The sequence below is a fragment of the Papio anubis genome, chromosome 12 (genome assembly GCF_008728515.1).
Source record: "Papio anubis isolate 15944 chromosome 12, Panubis1.0, whole genome shotgun sequence".
Classification (NCBI taxonomy): domain Eukaryota; kingdom Metazoa; phylum Chordata; class Mammalia; order Primates; family Cercopithecidae; genus Papio; species Papio anubis.
Genome location: NC_044987.1, coordinates 76,805,893 through 76,823,062, shown reverse-complemented (window position 1 = coordinate 76,823,062; position 17,170 = coordinate 76,805,893). Strand labels below are relative to the sequence as shown.

At 50.7% G+C, this 17,170-nt stretch overlaps 1 protein-coding gene across 4 annotated transcripts in view; it reads left to right on the top strand.

Moving 5' to 3' along the window:
- Positions 1-17,170, top strand: part of USH1C (USH1 protein network component harmonin) — a 50,359-nt gene that overhangs the window by 16,816 nt on the left and 16,373 nt on the right. For 2 of the 4 annotated variants that reach the window (XM_009186477.4, XM_021925990.2), the window contains exons 5-15: positions 294-402; positions 495-519; positions 725-782; positions 1,094-1,188; positions 2,976-3,060; positions 4,041-4,100; positions 4,252-4,308; positions 4,588-4,730; positions 6,079-6,144; positions 6,493-6,617; positions 9,998-10,068. In XM_009186477.4, the coding sequence (XP_009184741.2) occupies positions 294-402; positions 495-519; positions 725-782; positions 1,094-1,188; positions 2,976-3,060; positions 4,041-4,100; positions 4,252-4,308; positions 4,588-4,730; positions 6,079-6,144; positions 6,493-6,617; positions 9,998-10,068 (894 nt within the window). Of the gene's footprint in view, positions 1-293; positions 403-494; positions 520-724; positions 783-1,093; positions 1,189-2,975; positions 3,061-4,040; positions 4,101-4,251; positions 4,309-4,587; positions 4,731-6,078; positions 6,145-6,492; positions 6,618-9,997; positions 10,069-11,179; positions 11,230-11,378; positions 11,645-15,406; positions 15,560-16,875; positions 16,993-17,170 lie in introns of those variants that run through there. The other 2 variants (XM_009186479.4, XM_017948573.3) reach the window with 2 other exon arrangements.

The following is a 17,170-nucleotide window of genomic DNA, read 5'->3' as shown; positions in this document are numbered from 1 at the left end:
GGGTGAGGGTGCAGAGAGTTCTGAGATCTTCTCCCAGCTCTGCTGCACACCTGCTGTGCCCTGGTCTCTCCATCTGTAAAATGGGGCGGCAAGACTGCTTGGACATGCCACCTGAACCTGGGATCCCCCAGGCTGATGGAGGGTGGGTTGGTTGAGATCAAGGCTTATTCCAGGGGATGGCATGGCCACCCTTCCCTTTTCCGGATAGCAGTCTGGGAGCATCTGGTGGTGAGTCTGCCCCACTGCCTGATGCTCCCTCCAGCCAGTGCTCCCTGCCTCTCTCTGTGGTCAAGGTAGGGGACGAGATCGTCCGGATCAATGGATATTCCATCTCCTCCTGTACCCATGAGGAGGTCATCAACCTCATCCGAACCAAGAAAACTGTGTCCATCAAAGTGAGACGTGAGTGAGACTAGAGCAGGACAGGGCTCCATGATGGTGGGAGGGAGGGAGGGTGGAGGAGCTGTCCTAACCCCTGTGCCTTTCTCCCACAGACATTGGCCTGATCCCGGTGAAGAGGTGAGAGGCCCCTCCTCTGCAAGCCGACTCTTCCCTGTGGGCCCGGGGTCCTGGTACAGCCCTGGGGTCCAGCACTCACCATGCCAGCCCTGCTCCTGGGCCAGTGGAGGTTGGAGGTTGTAGACATGGTGGATCTGGATTTGGGGCCTGGTTCCTCAAACGTCTCTCGCTAACCACCCTTCCATCTATTTTCCCTTCCCATCAGCTCTCCTGATGAGCCCCTCAAGTGGCAGTATGTGGATCAGTTTGTGTCAGAATCTGGGGTAAGGGCCAGACCTCCTGTGATGGGGTTTGGGTGGGGTCATCTTCAAGGATGGGCGGCCAGTCCTAAAGGGAGGGCTTGCTCTAGAGATGCACTCTCAGGGACTTCACACGGGCCCCCAGGGCAGCCAGCACACTGCTGTGGGGCAGTGGCCCTCAGCCAGGCCAGGCTGGTGCAGACACATCCCCAGGGACAGAATGATGATCTGGCTGGTGTGAGTTCAGCAGTCCTCGCCCTGCAGATCCCACGAGCTCAAGAGGCCGCTTGCACGCATGTGGACACTCAGAGATTCTGCTTCTATCTCCCTTTCAGGGGGGGCGAGGCAGCCTGGGCTCCGCCGGAAATCGGGAAAACAAGGAGAAGAAGGTCTTCATCAGCCTGGTGGGCTCCCGGGGCCTTGGCTGCAGGTGGGTGGTGGGCATGCCCCGGGGTCATTCGTGGCCAGTGCACCCCAGCAGGCCCCTATTACCCTCCCCTTCCTCACTGCTGCTTCTGAGGAAACCTTGCCCACCAGGGGTGTGACTTGTCCATGGGTGATGGTATTTTTTTGTTAGAGAGAGGGTCTGGCTCTGTCATCTGGGCTGGAGTGCAATGGTGTGATCATAGCTCACTGTAGCCTCGACCTCTCCAGCTCAAGCAATCCTCCCACCTCAGCCTCCTGAGTAGCTGGGTCTACAGAAACACACCATGACACCCAGCTAACTTTTAATTTTTTTGTAGAGAAGGAGTTTTGTTATGTTGTCAAGGCTGGTCTCAAATTCCTGGGCTCAAATGATCCTCCCACCTCAGCCTCCCGGAGTGCTGGGATTAGAGGCATGAAGCACCGCACCTAGCCTTGGTGATGACACTTCCTGGTGCCTGATTTCCCCTCTGAATTTCACGACAGGCCTGTAGGGACTGAGGGGCATCTCTAATAGATCCCAGTTTACGGATGAAGAAATTGAGGCCTAGAGGCAGAATCATGTTACCTTGTAGGTCCTTGAGTCACTGCAAAAGGAGCCTGTTCAGCTGGTCATCTCTGTCACAGTTCTCTTATCACTTATTACCTTGTTGGCTTCCTTAAGAGGCAGACGGGGAATCCAAACAGATACTGGGCCACACGGGGCTCAAGCGTGCAGGTTCCACCGTTACTCAGATCCCAGTTCCAGCCCTGCTTTCCCACTTAAGAGCTCTGGAACCTTGGGCCAGTTACTTAACCACTTGCAGCCTCAGTTTCTCCCTCTATAAATTGACGATAATAATTCCCACATCACAGGGTGATTGTGGAGAAAGTAAAGTACCAAGCTTAGTACCTGCTAAACAGTAAGCAGTTGGTAAATACTAGCTGTTATGATTTGAGTTATTCCTCTTCTTTCCCTTCATTCACATTTATTCCATGTTTTGTGCCAAGCATAAGTGATAAAAAGTCCCTCCCTTCTGGGAGACAAGAGCCTAATCTAGAAGCCAACCACATAAACAGTTATAATATAGGGTGATAGGGACTCAAATGGAACTACATTCTGTGTCCGGGATGGCAAATAGGTGCCATCTCTAATCAATTAGTAGGAGCTCCCTGGAGTGCTGCTTTGAAAAGGATTCTAAAGCTATATCCAGGCTTGTGGGAAAGAGTGCTGTGATCAGTGAGTGATTTCTGCCACCAATCTAGGAGGGAGTAATAACAGTACATGTGCCATCCCTGCCGTAAATGTCATAGGAGCACTGAGAACCGAGCAAATAGCTTGGTCTTGGGATAGAATAAGGGATCTGAGCCAGGCATGGTGGTGTGCACCTGTAGTCGTAGCTAGTCAAGAGGTTGAGGTGGGAGGATTGCTTGAGCCCAGGAGTTGGAGGCTGTGGAGAGCTATGATCACACCACTGCACTCCAACCTGGGTGACAGAGCAAGACCCTGTCTCTAAAAAATAAATTTTTTAAAAAAGAGGATCTGCTGAAAACCTTATAGAAGGGATAGCATTTGGTTCTTAAGGAATGGACAGGAAAGCGTTAGAAAGAAAAAAGAAACAACATATGAGGTATATTAGGTGAGAGATTGGGTAGGAAGAATTACAAGGAGTTTTCTGTGGCTGTTGCCCAGGGTAGCAGTAGAAATCAGGCTGGACGGGGAGACAGAGGCTGAAGAGGTAGGCAGCCGAGGGCCTTCATTCCTGAGTTCATGAGTGACCTGTATCTTAAGCACACATTTCCCACCGCCCACAGCATTTCCAGCGGCCCCATCCAGAAGCCTGGCATCTTCATCAGCCACGTGAAACCTGGCTCCCTGTCTGCTGAGGTGGGATTGGAGGTGAGTGACGCTGGGCCGGCCCCAGTGGGGGCCCACTGGAAACTGGGTCAGACTGTGATCCCGCGGTGACAGGGGCAGGTGCCTTTCCACATGGCCCTCTTTCGGCGGTCACTGATCAGGAGGAGCCCTACCCACCCTGCAGAGAAGGCTTCACAGAGTGGGGACATTTGACCCTTCTGCAGCCTTCCATAGCTCTGATGGTTGTTGGTCGTGAGCTTGGGAATGTCATAATGATAATCAAAGAGCGGACCTTCAGGGTCCACTTGCATCAGACATTGTTCCACGCCCTTTACACTTCACAAGAACGCTGAGGATTAAGTGCCACCATTATCCCCACTTTACATATGAGGAAACTGAGACCCAGAGAAAGTATATAATTCTTCTGAAATCGTGTACCTAGCATGGTAGGACTGGAATTCAAACCTAGGTGGTCTCATCCCAAAGCAGGAACCCTTAACCTCTTCTCTGGACAAGTTACTTCATGTCTCTGTGCTTCAGTTTCCTTACCTATAAGATGGGGATAATAAAGCCTTTCTTCCAAGGTTGTTGTGTGGGTTAAAGTAATTAATATGTATACTAGAACTGTGCCAAGCACACTGTAAGTGATCAGTGAATGTTAGCTATTCTGTTATGATGATTCAACACAGCCTCTGCTAAATGAGAAGCTCAAAAGTTTCCGCATCTACAAACTGTGATTTCTAAAGCAAGTGTCATCAAATTTAGCCAAAAAAAGAACATGTAATGGTATAATATTTGATAGTTGATAAGGTAGTTATGAAGTAGGGGAGTGCCAGGGTCAGCTTTAAGCCCTCCCAGAGCTCCACCAGAGCTTTCCAACTGCTCCATTCATCAGGAGGAACTGAGGTACAGCCACTTGAAGACCCAGCATCTGACCCAGAACCCCTGGGGGCGCCCGTCCTGCAGATGAACGAGTGTACAGATAGCGTAAACACACTCATCTTTTTCCACTTCCCCACCAGACAGGGGACCAGATTGTCGAAGTGAATGGCATCGACTTCTCTAACCTGGACCACAAGGAGGTGAGATGTAGGGGTCTTCACCTGCTGGCCTTTGTCATCTCCACACCCCACTTCTCACCCCCACCACCCTGAAGCCTGGGGCCTTCTGTGCTCTCTGCCTGGACTGCTCTGGTCTGTCAGGCCTCGATCCACTGTCCTTCTGTCCCCACAGGCTGTGAACGTGCTGAAGAGTAGCCGCAGCCTGACCATCTCCATCGTAGCTGGAGTTGTAAGTCCAGAATGAGCTGGTGGGAGCCCCTTGACCCTCATCCCCAGCCCCTCTGACCTTTGATCTCTGCCACACACTCCCAGGGTGGCAGGTCTCCTTCCCTGAAGCTCTGACAGAGCAGACGGAGGGAGAGGACTTCTGCCCAGCAAGAAGTTTGGGTCAGGGATTGCGGGAGCCACTGTGCCTGATGGTGCTGAGAAGACCACCTGCATCTCGGCCCCCAAGGGTGTGGCAGGGGATCCCCAGGGGCTGAGCAAGGGGCCTCTTTTCTCCCACGAGGGCCGGGAGCTGTTCATGACAGACCGGGAGCGGCTGGCAGAGGCGCGGCAGCGTGAGCTGCAGCGGCAGGAGCTCCTCATGCAGAAGCGGCTGGCGATGGAGTCCAACAAGATCCTCCAGGAGCAGCAGGAGATGGAGCGGCAGTGAGTGCAGCCAGCCCTGGATGCCCTGCCCCACCATACAACCCCACCTAGCTTGTGTCCTGCCTGCTGTGTCCCCAGCTAATTTCCTCCTCCTCCCTGGAGGCCAGTCCTCAGACCAGATGAGTTTGGTGGTGGGTCAGTGTATCCATCCTTGGCCCCTTCCTCCTTGCTGAGCAGAGACCCCTGACTTCCAAGATTCCAAGAATGTGGAAAATAAGCATCCTACTAGCAGTAGGCTCTAGCTAGCTAGGATTAGCTACTAGCTAACATTTGTCAAGTACCTCTATAAGGCTGGCGTTGTATTAGGGCCTTGTTTATGTTTCTTAATTCCCACAATAGCCCTGGGAGGTAGAGGTAGAGAGTATTAACCCCATTTTACAGGTGTGGAGACTGACACTCAGAGAGGTGAAGCCACTTGTGTCCAAAGTCACACGTGGCCAAGCTGGGATCACCCCCAGGCAATCTGGCAAGTCCCCACAGGGCTGCCCTGCCTATAGTGATAAAGCTCGTCCCTGTCCAGGACGATTGAAATGATGACCTAAGAGAATAAATGGGGTGAGCAATTCATAAATCAAAAACTACTGTCAAGATCCAAACCCAAATACATTCTAGGCATTTAAAAGTATTTCATGGCTAGACGTGGTGGCTCACACCCTGTAATCCCAGCACTTTGGGAGGTCAAGGCCGGCAGATCATTCGAGGTCAGGAGTTCGAGACCAGCCTGGCCAACATGGTGAAATCGTGTCTCTACTAAAAACACAAAAAAATTAGCTGGACATGGTGGCATGCGACTGTAATCCCAGCTTCTCAGGAGGCTGAGGCATGAGCATCACTTGAACGTGGGAGGCAGAGGTTGCAGTGAGCCGAGATCGCACCACTGAACTCCTGGGTGCAAAGTGAGACTTTGTCTCAATCAATCAATGTATTTTGAAAAGGAAAGAGGAAAGGCTGTCCCCATCTCCCCCATCACAGAGTTAGCTGGGAGTATTCCGCCTGACTAGGAGCCCCTGCTTTGCTCCTGGGGTCAGTCCAGGCCCCGCCTGTCATCGGTCACCTTACCTAAGTATTTGGAGGAGGGAGCATGAAGTGTGGCCTTCACGTGGATCTGCTTCCCTGCTCCCACAGCCCAGCGTCTCTGCTCAGCCATGCCAGACAAAACCATACAAGAGCACGGGGCCTAGACTTTGTTAGATAACGTCCCCCAAAACCAAAGCTTGTCCAGGCCTCCTAGGAAGGGAGCCTGGAGAAAAATCATTTCGAAGTGTTTCTCAAAGCAAGAATTCACAGTAAGGAAGAGTTCATTTCTCTTGCATAGGGCCAAACATGCCAGTCTGCATTTGTGTTTCAGAAGGAGAAAAGAAATTGCCCAGAAGGCAGCAGAAGAAAATGAGAGATACCGGAAGGAGATGGAACAGTGAGTACCTCGGCCTCATGCGTGTCTGTGCATGAACATTAGTATGCTCGGGGGAGTGTGGTCAGCCAGAGGCTGCCTCGAGAACCAGTTTACCTGGTTCTCTATCCCCTGGTGGGTCCTCCTTTATTTGTAGTAAAGCCTGTCATATTATAGTAACTGGAACATAGTCTCATATAATTGCCAAGGTGGAGTTCACACTCAATTTAGAATACAAGCTCCGGGACTTTGCTTGATTCACCACAGCTAGAACCAAGGGCTTCCCCTGGGCTCGTTGGGGCTCTCCGAAATGCAAGAGATGGGCCTATGAAGGTTCTGACTCCGGTAACAGGCATGGGGGTCTCATTTCAGGATTGTGGAGGAGGAAGAGAAGTTTAAGAAGCAATGGGAAGAAGACTGGGGCTCAAAGGAACAGCTACTCTTGCCTAAAACCATCACTGCTGAGGTGCACCCAGTACCCCTTCGCAAGCCAAAGTGTAAGTTTCATGAGCCGGGGGAGAGGCTAAGGGGACTAGACAGAAATGCTGGCCCTCCCTCCCCTCACCACCACCCCCAGGTGGATAGCCCTTGGTGCTCTGGGCTGCGGTTCCTTTATGGAGGGGCAGCTGTGGGTCAGAGACCATCTGCCCCAGCATCAAGGTAGGAGGGATCTGTCTGCTCCGCTTGTTCACAGGCCAGCTCCACATACCCAGCTCCCAGGTCCCACACAACACTGATGCGGGCAGGCTCTCAGGCTGCTGAAGAGGGAATAAGGGCCATGGCAAAAGTGGGCTAGCTCATGGGATTACCGTCCTAGTGTTTTGGGTGTCGGGTCCTCCTCCTACTTTGTTCTGAACAGGGACTGGGGTGAAGCCAGCAGCAAAAAAGAGAGGAAGGAGCTCACATCAGAGAAGGGCTCTGATGGTCCAAGGTTGATTCATAACTGTGGGAGAAGCTTACTAAGTATCTCCAGCCCCTATATCCCTGTACGTGGACCACTGTCACGCCACTCCAAGGATGGAGGCAGGAACAGGACTAGGAAGCTTCTCCCAGACACCCAGCTGTGGGCTGCGGCTGTGCTATTCTGGAGCCTCAGCTCATATTCACCTTACCATCTCCTCTCTTCATCTGTCCCACATCCTCACCTCCAGTTTCAGTCTAGGCCTCTACCACCTGCTCCCTGACCACCTTCTCAACCCCGGTTTCCAGATGCCTCTTTAAAAGGCAGCCCACACTGCCAGAGGAAAACGGAGGTCATGACAACCACAAGTCCAGGATTGCTGGTTGGGTCCTTACTCCTGCCTTCCAGCTGTTTTGACTTATAGTTGACACAGGACAGGTCTTACTCCAGCTGATTGTGCTCAGCTGACCTGGGAACCTCCAGCTAGGGGCGAATCTGGACTCAAGAGCCCAGGTTCCCCATCTCTGCTGTGGGGCAGTCATTTGGCATGCTGTGATGGGGTCTCAACAGCTCTGTCCCCAACTTTGGGTCACATCTGAGACCTATGGGAATGTCAACCTGCCAACACAGGCCATTTGCACCAAGGAAGAGGTGCAGGGTATCTGGATGGTTCCATTTCACCCCTCCCTGGTACAGGCAAGCAGCTCCCAACACATTTCTTCCTGGCAGCAGGGCAGTGTCATCTCCTGGTCCTTTCCGAAGGACAAAGCACCCTCTCATCGGCCTCCCCCATGACATTCAGTATCAGTTGAGGATGTAGCCAGAGCTAAGCTCCCAATGAATGATCCCTGTTTTAGACGGGCAGCTAATTTGCTCTTATGAGTGAAACAGGAGCTTCAGGAGAGAAATCGATTTTAATTGCTTCTCATGGAAGTAATCCTAGTCAATTTGGTACCTTCCAAGAAACTCGGCCTCAGCTTCACAGCAAACACACCCTCTCAGGAACAAAAGAAAATAATAACCCTTTCACTAGCTGGTTATTTATTTAGTGCTTTTTAACCAAATCAAGCTCCTTGAATAAAAAGACGAAGAATTTTGCATTTGCTCAAGGTAAATGTAATCCTAGGCAGCTCCACAAAGCACAGGATGGATGACCCCCGCCTGCCTGCTGAGCTGGGACAGCTGCTGCCTCTATCTGTCTCCGTATGCGCCAGCAATTTAATTCTCATTTGGACCTAAGGCAGGAAATGCAGTGAGGTCCCTGAACCAGCTCACCTCCTGCCTCACTCCCTGTTCTCTGGGGGCTAGCATGGTCTAGCAGGTCTGGGCCCCAGCCAGCTCCTACCCAACCACCCTTCAACTCAGGGACCCAGTTTGCAATGGGTTATACCTGACTCAGGTTTCTATGCCTGCAAGGGGTGGGCCCTGCTTTTTTTTTTTTTTTTTTTTTTTTCTTGAGACGGAGTTTCGCTCTTGTTGCCCAGGCTGGAGTACAATGGCATGGTCTCAGCTCACCGCAACCTCTGCTTCCCAGGTTCAAGCAATTCTGCCTCAGCCTCCCAAGTAGCTGGGACTACAGGCATGAGCCACCATGCCCGGCTAATTTTGTATTTTTAGTAGAGAGGGGGTTTCACCATGTTGGTCAGGCTGCTCTTGAACTCCCGACCTCAGGTGATCTGCCCATCTCCGCCTCCCAAAGTGCTGGAATTACAGGCAAGAGCCACCGCGCCTGACCCCGGGCCCTACAGTTTTTTAAAATAAAAGAACATGGGGCATCCCTTACCTAGAAAATGAAGTCACTCATCCTAATGATGTGCCTGGGACTGACTGCCCCCCAACCTGCCCCAGGGGGCTCTTAAAATTGCTGCAGCCCACCTACCCATGGCTGATCCAGCAGACCCCCAACATTTTGCCAAGCCCTGAAGGCCGGGACACCACCACGGAGGCTCCTAACAGACCTTCCCTTAGCTTAGGCAATAGGTGGTTACATGGGAGTTGAGGGGGCAACCTTGGCTAAGGATCCAGTAGCTGAGGGATTCTTGAAAGAGGGAGATGTTTAAGAGATCTCCAACCTTCTCTCCCTATCCAAGGCCCCATCAACTATCTCCCTCACCTCCACCACAAGAGACCCCATGATTTGGAGGTTGAGGTTATTTTCCTGGCAAACTATTAAATAATCATTTGTGTTCCATTGTTTTATTAAGTAGCCCTTGTTAGTAAGGGAGCATCAGGGTTCCACTGTTGGGTAAATGTAATTTGAGCCAAGAGACAAAGAACTTAACAGGCTTTGCATAGGCCAATGGGCAAGTTCGGTTAAGCTTTTAAAATATTAAAAAGCAGCTCACAAGCAAACTGGTGCACTACCTTCCAGAGTCCTAGGGAGGCCAGAGTCCAAGCTGGAAACACTGGAATGGAGGGTCTGCTCTTCTCTCCACATTATGTCAAAATTCAGGTCTTCCTAACTGCAGGTGCCCCTTTTACCTTTTGGGATGTCCCCACCTCCTCAGGACCTTCAGCCTCCATCTGCTGCCCACACTGTTCAGACATCCCCTGGGGACCCAGAGCTCCAAGGCAAGGGTGATAAGCAGAAGGCAGGAGGGTCTTTCTCCCATTGCAGCCCCTTGCCCTCAAATGTGTGCGATTCTCAGATATTCCCATCCTCCTCGCTGCACTTCCCAGCCTTCAGCCCAACATCCTACAAAATGGTTCTCACGGTGCCCTCAGATCTGAGTTTCCTGTTGTTAGCCCTTTGTACAGACAGATAAACTAAAGCTACTAAGGTTGAAAGCACTGTATACACCATCTCAGAGCAAAAAACCTTTGCTCTGCGCTCCTGAACTCTGTCCCTGCCCCTGACCTCACAACTCCCCTGGAGGAAGCTGATCACAGGTCTCCACACTCCTGAGAAGCTTCTCCAGCCTCTTGGTCTCCCAAGTCCCTTTTGGTTCACCAGCTTCCTCCTCTTTTCCCCGGTAGATCAGGGAGTGGAGCCTGAGCTCGAGCCCACAGATGACCCGGATGGAGGCACGGAGGAGCAGGGAGAGCAGGTTCGCGCCCCCGCTTTGCTCCCTGGCCTGGCTGCTCTGCTTGCCCTGCCCGCCTCCTCCTGACCACAGTGCAGACACCCAGCTTCAGGGGACCAGCATGTATGGGGGCCACTAGAGTCTGTAAAGCTCCTCTAAGCCCTAGCTTGGCCCAAGCACTGTACACAAAGCATAGAGGACAGGACTCAACGCCGAGGGTGGTAGATCAGCTGTCGCACACCGGTACCACTGAACTGCTGGCTCGAATATTTAGATATTGCCAAATTCCCCCTCTGCTGCTCTGGCCCCTCCCCCAGGACCCCCTAGACCACTCCCAAATCCAGCAACTAAGGAGGTAGTGTCTGGTCCAGCAGGGGGTTTTCAGCATCCTGTTCCAGCACTCAGGCTGGTCCGGGGTGGGTAATTCAGCCATCGCTCTTGGCCCCAGGGAGCTTCAGACTGGGGTTATTACTCTGTGGAGCTGTGGCCTAGGGAAGGAAGGGGGCTGGTGCACTGGTTATCTGGCCTGGATGAGGATATGTTTTCTGGGGGCACATCTCCTGCCCACTCCTGCTGGAGCTGTCCTTCCCAGAGCTGTCCCAGCCACTGCCTTCTCTTTCAATGTTGAAAGTGGAGGACTTGGCCTGCACTATGAGACAAGCCAGTTTTGTTGTGTCGAACAACAGTTCTAGGCAGACACCCAGGCTCCCTTTTGTCTTGAGCCATTTCTTGTATGGAGGGACCAGACATGGGTTAGAAAAGGCCTTGTTCTCTTTCAACAAGGCTTTGTATGTGAAGACTGTGATTTGGAAAAGCTCGTCCTTCCACAAGGGGTTTTCTCTTTGATGTTCTGGCCCTGACTTCTGAAGCCAGTGTCCTGGGGAGAGGCATTTGTGAGTGACCCAGGGCCTGGGAACTGGGGCTTTTCTCAGGTGGTCTTAGGCCTATTCTGCAACCAACGCGAGGCCAGGTAAGCAGAGCTGGACAAAGGGTGCAGTTTCGCTGTTGGAGCGGCCAGTGCTGTTCATCTCACAAAGCCATGCATTGCTTGGGAACCCAGCTCCCATCTGCTGCCCGTGGATGCTCTGGCTGAGCTGAACTGTGTCTCATCATTTTGTTATCTGTGTTCTTATAGCTTTTGGGTGGTTTTATCGTTACGATGGCAAATTCCCAACCATCCGGAAGGTAGGACAGGGTTGGGTGCTATGCTGGTGTGCTGCTGAGTTTGCTGTGGGTTTTGGCTTTTCCCAAACATTCCTTGTCCTGTCAACACTAAATGGTGTGACTTGGCCTGTTCACTTGGAAGGCTAACCCCATCTGCATCTCTGTGTCAGGCTGACATCAAATGGCAGGGTGCCATTGCAAAGGCAACATCGGGAGAAGGATCCATGGTGTGAGACCTACCCAAGTACCATCTGGCACTGTGTGCATCAGCGCCGGCCCTGATGGGCACAGGAAAGGGGCAGGAAACTTCTCCTTATTTCTCTGTCAAGTAGAACTAGAGACCAAGGCCAGAAGCTTGGGGTCAGACAGAGCGAATTATCAGGGTGGGTGTACCTAGTGCATGTTATGAGACCGGCTGTGCCAGATGCAGCCTGCCTGACGAGGTGGAGATTTGCTGCCTCAGGTCAGGACAGAGACCCACTCCAAGCACAGCCCTCTCCTAGGAATATCTCTGCACGTGCCCAGGATAATGCATTTTTCCAATCTCTAGGACCTTTAATTTTCTCTCTAAATCTTATTACAATATCTCCAGGCCTTGTAAAACTCTCTTGTCCTTGTCTTTCTAAATCACATTGACATTTGATTGTGAAAACATTGCTGTTAACGTCTGTAATTGGACATTCGAGATGACTTGGTATTTGGAAGTCAGGCAACAGCATAAATCTGGGTGAGCTAAATTGGATGTTATCACTTGACCAGTGCTTTCTGGCAAGATGTCAGTCCCCCAGAAACCAGAGCACTGGCAGCTGAGTGACCTTGAGGATAAATAACTTCTCCCTGCCTGTAAAATGGGAATATTAACTGTGCCAGGAAAATCTACCCCCTTCCTCCAGCACATTGCTATTAAAATAACAAACAGTAATATTTTTCCTGACAGAGGTAAATGCCTGTATCTAGGAAAATAGATCATGATTTGTACAGCACTGAATAAACTTGGAACAGAGTTCCTCAGGGAATTCCTTCCCACATTGTCCTGGTCTCAGAAAGGCCTTGGTCTCATAAGACTATCTGTTTCACTTGACAGGCTGACTTCGGTGGCTTAGGATGCCTCATTGGGTTAGATTTCTAATTCTTCTCTATATACTGCCTCTACTAGAACTCAGCTAGAGAGGACAAAACACACACACAAACACACACACACACATGCACACGTAGAATTTTACCCCCCCAAAAAAATAAAGGAGACAGATATGTCAAATCTTTTTCAGACACTAATAACATGTAAACGTAAAAGAACTAGAATCTTCCCCATATACCACCTCCCATCAGAAATCATGTCCTTGAAAGTGCTGTTGATAAAGAATTAGGGCTGCCTTTCCCCTATTCCTTAATCTACTTATTCCAGAAACAGCTGGCATTTTGGTTTTCATTTTCACTTCCAAAAAAAAAGAAAAATTGCTTCTGGGTAAAATCAATAGCACAGTCGCCCCATCTGCCTCCCCTCTCAGTCTGGACCAAAAGGAATGTTGTAACTGACAGGCCATGGATGTAACTGACAGGCCATGGATGTAACTGACAGCTGAAAGGACAACAGAACCATGCCCCTCGTCCTGGCTCTGAAAACCCATCATCATTTTTTCTAGAGCCGTGACAGACTCTTTGTCTCCCAGCAGCTGGAACGCCAAGTCCCCAGGAAATGCAAGTGGGCATCTATGGCCATGATCATCTGTGCATAAATTCCCCTTATTAAAAAATAGAAAGATTCAGCTCATGCCTGTAATCCCAGCACTGTGGGAGGCTGAGACAGGTGAATCACCTGAGGTTGGGAGTTCAAGACCAGCCTGGCCAACAGGGTGAAACCCTGTCTCTGTTAAAAATTCAAAAATTAGCCGGGTGTGGTGGCACATGCCTGTAATCCTAGCTACTCGGGAGGCTGAGGCAGGAGAATCACTTGAACCCTGGAGGTGGAGGCTGCAGTGAGCCAAGATTGCACCACTGCACTCCAGCCTGGGTGACAGAGCGGGACCCTGTTTCAAGAAAATAATAATAATAATATAAAAATTCAGTGTCTTCTATTTCCACCTTGGCAGTAAATCCCTCTAGGGCTCAAGATTCCCAGGCCTTTGGCCCCACAGAATTTATGCCGGGGCCTGAAGGATTCATGATTCTGACTAAGCCCTTTCATCAGAATTGCTTAAGTCACTCATACAGACCAGCCCTACTTGCAGGAGCCCACCGTCTGGCAGGGAAGGCAGATTCACACACAGCTAAGTAACGTGTGGGGGGCTAGTCTGAGATCAGTGGGAAATGCCATGGGGCAACCTGCCCTCTGCATCTGTACAGATGTGACTTTCTTGGGCATGAGACAGAAACTGACTACTACCCCGCCCAGAAGCCCTGACTCTATAATCTTAGCACTGGTAGTTTTCCTTTTTAAAAGCAACAGAATGGCCATTCTCCTCATGGTGGTCCTGGAGGAGGCCAGGCTCTTACTCTAGCAAGCTACCATTAGGCCATGTTTCTGTCTTCTCTTGGGAAATTGCTGTCTGAATCTCTACTACGATGGCAGGGATTCATCTGTCAACTGAGTTTAGTGAACAAGGTAGGCAAGGAACCAAACAGCACTCTGAAGCAGTGAGAACCATTTTCTCGAGAGGCTCATACACTGCTCTGGAGGTGGGTCCCAGAGGTGACCATTTCCAGAGCACATTAGCAGTGCACGGAGGTGTGTGTCTTTAGAAGAGGAGCTAGGAAGAGTCCTCAGAGGTCCATAATGGCCCACCAAGTCCCTCCAGCTGTGGATGAATGTTGTGTGTCCGTTGCTAGGGAGCTCAGTTCCTCATTCCTGGCCTTGGAGGCTACGATGATTCAGGAAATTCAAGAGCAGATCCCCAGAAGGCTCGTTGGGGCCGTGAGTGAGCTCAGTGAACAGGGAGTTTCCTCTTTGCCCCAGAAATTGCCCAGGGTGTGGGCTGTCTCTGCTGCCCCTCTCCTGAGTGTTCGCTGTGTCCTCCACGCTGTGCATGATGGGGGCTGACCCTCCCTCCTGACGTGTTTCCCTTGCCCCAGCTCATCAGGGCACCATAGAAAAACTGGGGCCTCGAAGACTCGGGTCCAAATCCTGGCACCATCACTTACAAGATGTCTGACATTGAACAAGGGACTTTACCTCTCTGAGCCTCAGCCCCTTCACCAAAGAATGAGGATAAACCTACATAGGAGATCATTGGTGTAAATCCCTTGGCACATAGGCAGTTCATAAATGATCATTCTCTTCCTGCCTTAGTCCCTGGCTTCCCTGCAACCCCATGAGAGAAGCAGCCAGGAATGCAGGCTCGGTGGGTCTAATTCCTACAGGAAAAATAAGGAGTCTATTTGCCTTTCATGTCCCTCCCCAAATCCTCTAGAACCCTGATGGTGAGTATAAAGCAGTTAAGCCATTCTCTCCGTCCTCTGCCTCCCAGTCCTGCAGTTTCCAGCTAGCCCTCAGTAAAGGGGCCCAGTTCAGAGGACACTGTGGGTCTAGACTCTCCAGGGTGAAACAGTTCAGAGTTTAAGCATGCGAGTAAAATCTGATGTCCCTGGCTCTGAGCCTCCAGGTCTGAGTGTGACTCCCACCACCTCTAGCTTAGGACAGGACCTCTACAGATGAGGCTTGCCAGCCCTCCCAGATTTTCTCTGGAATCTCCCAGGATGCATCTGTGAATCTGAACATGAGATGATGCAGAAGGCATGTGCCAGATACTGGAAAATCAACACAATGTCCTTTATTTATATAGCACTTATTTATTTTTATTTTATATTTTTATTTATATAAAACTTTTACAAAGTTCTTTCATAGATGCTATTTCATTGGCACTGGGTGGCAAGCTTGTGGGGGAGGTATTTTTACCATTTTGGAGATGAGGCAAATCAGGCCCAGAGAGGTTAAGGAACTTAGCCAAGGTCACACAGTTAGTTAGTGAACTAATAAGCCAGTCTTTCTGGCTGGTAAAGAGAATGTGTCTCCCACTCTGCAGTAGGTAACAGTGGCCTTCCTGTCCTAAACCTGAGGTCTGATGTCCAGTATGGTGAGACAGAGCTGGGGGAGGGGCTCACCATGAGATGGCTGTGTTATCTGAGGACTGGATGCCCTGTGTGCCGTGCTGTCGACACTATTTGTAATCCTTGTCATATAAACAATGCCACATCTACTCAGAAAGGAAAAGATAAGAAGAAAGCCAAGTATGACAGCCTGCAGGACTTGAGAAAGAATAAGAAAGAACTGGAGTTTGAGCAAAAGCTTTACAAAGAGAAAGAGGAAATGCTGGAGAAGGAAAAGCAGCTAAAGATCAACCGGCTGGCCCAGGAGGTACGTGTCCTGCCTGCAGGCCAGGCAAGCATCCCTAGGACACAATGTGGTCGTTTCCCATGTGCTCCCAGAGGACCAGCTGGAGCTGTTCTCCCCAAATGGCGTACCAGGGTGGAGTGAGCCCTTCCCTGCTCCCCAGCCTGGAGAGAGAGATCGTGCCACCTGCTCAGGGCCATCTGAGGTTAGCTCCTGGCTTAGGAATTGAAACCAGCCTCCTTGCTCGGGAGGTGTGAGTCTGAGGCTAGCCTTTCTGACCAGATGGTAGGTCTCAGGTTAGCCCTTGATACACCTGGCTTAGAGGCTTGAGTCTGTCCCCTTCACTTTACCCCACCAGAGTCTAAGGCTAGGCCTCTCCATCTTAGGTATGGCTCTGAGGCTACTCAGAGTATGGTCTGAGGCTAACCCTTCTGCCTTGCTTATAGCTTTGAAGTTATGCTTCCACTGACCTGTCTACAAATCTGAATCATTCTGGCCTCCCTTCCCAGGTTATTGTAAGACCAGACCCCCCCACCCAACTTAGCTTGGCTCTGAGAATATGGGTCTGAGACTAACCCCTTTGTGCAGCTGGTAGGTCTGAGGCTATCTCCCAATTAATCAGGCTATGAGTCTAAGGCTGCTCCCATCAACATAGGGTGTGTCTGAGGCTCGACCTCATCATCCTGGGAATATATCTGAGGCTGTTCCCCTGAAGACATGTCCAAAGCAACCTTCCACCATGAATAATTCCTATGCTAGGTGAGATGGGTAACCTTAACTCCCCGGCTGTAGGAGGTATCATTGTTTCTGCTTCTCTTTAACGCATCCATGAATCAGAATGCCAATTTGATTAGATTATAAAACCAGAGAAGTCCTGGAAAATGTGAAATTCATTAGGTCTGACATTATGAACAAATTAGCTACAAAATTAAAAATAAGATTGTGCTTCTGAGGGCAAGGCAGAATGGAGCAGGAAAAAAAAGAGTCAAGTTAAACTCTTGGAATGTGCTGGGGGAGGCTAAAAAACACCATTCTGGGAAAATCATAAGAGCCTCAGGGTTCATGGGGATCCGGGATCCAGCTAATCCCTCACAATACATAAGCCCCTTTTCTGATTTTGCCTACAAGTTCTGCTTAGTGAACTTGACACCCCGCCACTCTCTTCTCCCTTGCCACCTCCTTGAGGGCCAGTTGGAACAAGCCCAGGTCTCTTTCTAGATAGCTGATGCACCTCACAGTACTCTGGAGTTTTTAAAGGAGTGCTTTCATGCTATTTCTGTCCACATGTTATTCAAATGTGCCCTTTGTCCTCTCCTTTCTGCGCCGATCCTGGGTCCCAGGTGTCTGAGACAGAGCGGGAAGACCTTGAAGAATCGGAAAAGATTCAATATTGGGTGGAGAGGCTCTGTCAAACACGCCTCGAGCAGATTTCCTCTGCTGATAATGAGATTTCAGAGGTAACAGAGCCCTTCTTTCCACACAGACCCTCCTGCTGCCTTCAGAATGATTCACTGGGGGACAGTGGGAGGTGAGATGGCAACTAGCAAATGCCACTAGCCTCACAGGTGCCCATCCACTGTCCAGGCCCACCCCTATCAGCCCACTCCCCTCTTGGGGAGGAGAGATATGTCTGTA